This window comes from Vollenhovia emeryi, unplaced genomic scaffold (genome assembly GCF_000949405.1).
Source record: "Vollenhovia emeryi isolate VEMERY1.0 unplaced genomic scaffold, V.emery_V1.0 DF939189.1, whole genome shotgun sequence".
In the NCBI taxonomy this organism is placed as follows: Eukaryota; Metazoa; Arthropoda; class Insecta; order Hymenoptera; family Formicidae; genus Vollenhovia; species Vollenhovia emeryi.
This window is the reverse complement of record NW_011967177.1, coordinates 1-4,991: the sequence shown is the minus strand read 5'-3', so window position 1 is coordinate 4,991 and position 4,991 is coordinate 1. Positions and strand designations below refer to the sequence as shown.

The following is a 4,991-nucleotide window of genomic DNA, read 5'->3' as shown; positions in this document are numbered from 1 at the left end:
TATATATACACATATTATAATATACATATATACATCTCGCGGCAACAAGAAAATTATGTACATTTTCATCACGGCTTGTTATATCGAACACGCTGCCGATCCTGGTGACCGTAATACTCGTTAAAAATAAGCTTACATAGAAACAGATGGAACACAATTATCAGGAAACATATGCTAACCCAGAATAACGTGGGCAAGCCTCCGAGCTGATGTCCGTGCTTGTGCAAAGCCATCACTTGGTGATCATGTGCCGGCGCTGAAAAAGACGCATACATTCATGCTTTGATAATATTCTGATTAATCTTATAATCCTAATAACTTCCTATCCTAAAAACATTAACTTTGCGTTTTTAATTTATTAGAGAAAAAAAACAAAACTTTTTTCCGTAAAAAAAGAATCTCTCAATCCGCCTCAAGTGTATCTTTTCATTAAAACTTGCCGGCACTAATTTAAATAATGCTTAAATTATATTTTGTAGCGTACCATCGTCCACTTCGTGCACATGCAAGGCGTTACGGAGATCCTGCATGTGCTGATGATCGGACGTTATGTAAAGTATCGCGGTCAACGGTTTTGTCAACTTCACGGGAAAAATCGTATAGGTCTGGTCGAGAGGAACCGGCGCGTCCAAACAGCCGGCGTCACATCCGTAATAAACACTATCACTTTTATCCAAAGCTACTCCTAGTATCGCGCGATTGTCCTCGCCAACTGTTACGGATATATTTACATGCGTTAAGTTTCCGTAACTTATACGTCTGAAAGAAATATAGTTTCAATGGTGAGTTCGCTAACAATAGTATTAAAGATATGATACATATGATACTTTTATAAAAATAATTGTAATTTAAAAGAATGTTTTGTTTTGCTAGACTGCTTTTTCGTAGTGTGCTTTAAATCGTATTGTAATTATTTACTCGCCTTACAGTCGTTAATAAGGAGCGCACCTGAATAAATAATCGCGATGAAGATACTGAGGATCGATATTGAATTCGAGATGTTGATTACTGAATCTAAGGCTGCCGAGGCTCAGCACAATCGCCTGCTGTACAGCCGCAGGACCTCCGGTTACCAGATGATGGCAACCTTGCTTTTCCAACGTTATCAACCATGCCTCGACTATCTCGTTCACTGCGTCGATGGTCGAGGCATCTTTCCATAAGCGAGGTGCGTCTCTAAATTAAAAAAAAACCCCCAATTATTTATCACAAGTAAATTATTTCAAACGACGAACACAATTCTAATCACGCTTACAAAGTATGGTGACCCCGGTAGCAACCTTCGTTCATAGCAACATTTTTCTCAATATCCTGAACACTTCGCGACACCTGAGACAGTACGTAATACATGGTAGAATTAATCTTGTAGCCGTTGATGGCGCCGTCGGCCTTGGAATCGCTTATTCTCAGACTCGTGTACCAATAACTCTGCCAGAGATTTACGTGCTCCTCCCTCAGGCTTCGCTGCTGACGTGCAATCGCTTTTCGCAACAGCTGCACAACGAAGAATACCGATGCATATCTCTTCTTTTTGAGAAATGACGAGTTGAAGAAATGAAGAATTGAAGAATCCTTGGTTTGCTTACGTCAATAGCTCTCTTCTTGGTCGCGTCGCGTTCCACGTGGTACTGCTCGGACGAGATCGGCTCGCTGTACTGGATGCTCGACAAGAACTCTAACTTGACGGAACTGTGTGCTTTCACCTGCACCGTTTTCGGCGGTACCTTGTAGATGATCGATACAACTATGATTCTGTTGGAGTTGGGCGCTGATACGAATCCAGACACGAAGGAGTAGTCGTGATTAAGCCCGTCGACCTGAATTCTAACGTTGCGGGAAAAATGACGATAAATGAAATGCCGATACATTTTGGTTCCTCAATGCTAGCGCTGTCGTTTACCTGACGGGCTCTATGTGAGAATTGCTCCAGTGGATGGATTCCTGCGGCTTCAACGGTATATCTTGCGAGAGCGAAAACGGATTGGAGAGCTTTACAGTCTGCACTAAAATCCCATCCAGGCCTCTATGAGCGTAGTACTGAAATTCCGTGTGGTATCCCTCTCTAAGGCACTGATATTTATAAACAATCCCGTTTGTAAAGTGAACAACGATTGCTTCTCGATAGGAGCTGTCTTTGGGTATAGGATGCGAGATCAACGGCTGCCACTGTACAGGCAGCAAGAGCGCTCGCCTGTGCTTAATGTACAGCCAGGCTTCCGGAGAAACGGGAACGCCGAAAACACCGTTGCCAATGTACGGCAAGTAAGGATGCTCTTTCTCCTTAGGTGGGTTGTGCAGAATATTTGCGTTATACTCGACAGCGTCAAAGTAGAAGCTGGCCAGCCTCTCATTCATGCAATGATCTTCAAACGCTGTGGAAAAGTACGCGCGTAATGTACAAACTGAACGTGTAATCGAAACACATGGTTTATTTAAATTGTTTGGCGAAAAAGGATGCAAAACCTGATCACTAATAAGTGAATGAAATGAGCGCGTAGATAAAAGATTTCGTAAACTCACGTGAGAAAGCAGTTGAAATGCATCTACTGCACCTACTGGGGCTTCATTCGTGAATGTATTTGAAAGAGAAAACATGCGAAAATTCTGCTCTCACTCGGAAAGTCAATTAGCTAAAAACCATGCGAATAGCCACTCAACTTGCAGCTTTTCTGTAAGAGCAGAATTTTCGCATACGTTTCTCCTTTGTCAAATAATTTAAATAAACGCGTTAGTTATATAGACAAATTATTCCTTGATTAACGAAATTAGGATTTAAGTTGCTATGAATTATTCTTCAACTATTCTATACGTTTCTCCTTCGAGCGAATTCATGAATCGAGTCCCTGTTCTAAGTCATGAAAAGAATAATGATTCTATTTATATGGTAATACTGCAGGAGAGTCTCATCCTTATAACTTTCAGATTCGTGTTTTACAGGCAAAAGTACACGATCCTGTAAAGGATCGTCTACAATAGATGAAGTGAGCCTGGCGTAAGAAGTAAGAGTAGAAGCAAAGAAACGAATCATTTCCATTTCTTACTCCTACCTCAGCTCTGACGCTCACTCTCGGTGAATTAGAGCGCAGTTCGACCAGTGCTATAAATATTTGAAAACATTGTGCCTGTACTTTAGCTTTTGCACTGATAAGTAAAGGTTGCGATTTTCTTACTTCTTACTCCTTACTTCCAGTGCTACAATACGTGGAGTAAGCTTGGAGCAAGGAGTACGAGAGAAGCCATAACTTTTAGCTTTCGGTGTAAGGAAACTAAAATACAGGCACAATTTTTTAAATATTTGTAAACTGGCCGAAGGCATCAAGGATTATTTGACGCCAGCAAATGACTAACAACGATCAAGCTTCCAATCGACCATGACTGGCGATGTTCTTTTCGGTTTTTTTTAACACAGAGAATTTATTGCGAAAAATATTACCTCGGCCAGGGGGCTGAGGTAATATTTTTCGCAATAAATTCTGTGTTAAAAAACACATCGCCAGTCATGGTCGATTGGAAGCTTGATCGTTGTTAGTCATTTGCTGGCGTCAAATAATCCTTGATGCCTTCGGCCAGTTTACAAATATTTCAAAAATTGTGCCTGTATTTTTGCCTGTGGTTTTTTTAAACACAGAAAATTAGCTGTAACAATGTTTACAATTTACAATGTTTTTCTAATCTGACTTTTTATGACGACAGTATGAAAACGCAATTTCTTAAGTCTATGTCTAACTAACGGACGTTTCAACTGCACTTAGCCATCTTCAGCGTGTATTGTCCCTATAAAGATATGTCGATGATGTTAATACAATAATTAACTAAGGGTAAGTTTCACAAACGTTGGTTAACTGCTAACCTCAGGTTAATTGATTCTCTGTCTCTTCTCAGATAATAAGATGAAAAAAGATAGGGAGTCGACTGAACTCTGGTTAACAGTTAACCGACGTTTGTGAAACTGGCCCTAAAGTTGTTAACGCACGGGTAGAGTAGAATATTAAGTAGGTAAGAAATAAAACTGGTTTACTGTTACGGATCCGTCCCTCTGTCGAGTTGTGTTATTCAGTCCTCTTCATGCCTGGGACCATATGGAGGCTCACTGATACTAACACAGATAGAAGGATGACTCTGAAGTCACTCGGTGCACCGATTCCCTAAGATACTGCCTTATGCTTTATTCGGTCGAAGCGAGTTTTCACCGAGGCAGACCCGAAGACGGGTCGAAACGTTTTCTTATTAAAGAGGGATTTTGATTTTAAATTATGAGAAGCGAGTTCCGTTCATTTTTTGCCTCGCATTGGCACTCCCTCCTTTCTACCAAAGTGATTAATCATTTCCTCACTTGTACTCCTTACCTCAGGCTTGCTCCATGCACCGTAGACGCATTAAATTTCATGAAAAACAGCGAGGAAGAGACTCCCTCTCCTTCAGTATTACCATAAACATTTCCAGACGCGAGGAGGCTCAATCCTGATGTTTCAGGGGCGGAGCGGAGCCAACGTGAGCTCACCTTCTATGGACTCCCTGGTGGAGGAAAAGAGCCACTGGGCGAAGGGTGGGCCGAAGTACAGCAGCAGGCCACCGCACACCAGGACGATGAAGAGGATCTTGCGATACGAGTAATTGCCGTCCAGGACACGACGCACGCGCTTGCCGAACTCGCGGCCGTCCAGCATGCCGCCGGTCCTCATGGTCGCGAGTGCGCTCGCAGGCCGGTGAGACGCGTATACCCGTGCACTGTCACTGGTCCCGCTGTCCCACCGACGATCATAACCTTGTCGCCTGGCAGAAAGCGCTCGCGTGAATCATGGGCGCCGGGCGCGTCCTGTCGCCTTGGAATCACGGGACTCGGCACGCGCTCGCCACGTCAGGATGCATCGTCGGAGTCCCGCAAGGGGTTACATCGCACGCGGTATAAACAAACATCAATGCGATCGACCGCATCGGCTGCGAACCGCCACGGAGCTACGGGCTGTGATCATAGTGTAAGGATTACATAG

General features: G+C 43.1%; 1 protein-coding gene across 2 annotated transcripts; it reads right to left on the bottom strand.

The window, feature by feature from the left end:
- On the bottom strand, nucleotides 1–4,985 carry LOC105562382 (uncharacterized protein KIAA2013 homolog). 2 transcript variants are annotated; one of them, XM_012013175.1, is made up of 7 exons: nucleotides 4,502–4,985; nucleotides 1,901–2,372; nucleotides 1,587–1,824; nucleotides 1,256–1,494; nucleotides 949–1,176; nucleotides 485–759; nucleotides 1–256 (listed from the first exon to the last, which is right to left on the bottom strand). In XM_012013175.1, exons 1-7 carry the CDS (start codon nucleotides 4,680–4,682, stop codon nucleotides 69–71), a joined length of 1,821 nt encoding a protein of 606 aa, XP_011868565.1. In that variant the 5' UTR covers nucleotides 4,683–4,985; the 3' UTR covers nucleotides 1–68. The 2 variants fall into 2 exon arrangements, with proteins under 2 accessions (XP_011868565.1, XP_011868566.1); XM_012013176.1 differs by lacking the exon at nucleotides 4,502–4,985 and adding an exon at nucleotides 4,019–4,094.
- Nucleotides 4,986–4,991: the final 6 nt, after the last annotated feature.

Bases quoted from the DNA above. Each gene is read 5' to 3' on its own strand.
- LOC105562382 (XM_012013175.1), bottom strand. From the start codon at position 4,682: ATGAGGACCGGCGGCATGCTGGACGGCCGCGAGTTCGGCAAGCGCGTG. The intron at 760-948 runs GTGCGCTCCTTA...TATTTCTTTCAG, and splicing joins CATCGCGATTATTTATTCAG to ACGTATAAGTTACGGAAACT. The intron at 257-484 runs GTACGCTACAAA...CGTCTTTTTCAG, and splicing joins TGTGCACGAAGTGGACGATG to CGCCGGCACATGATCACCAA.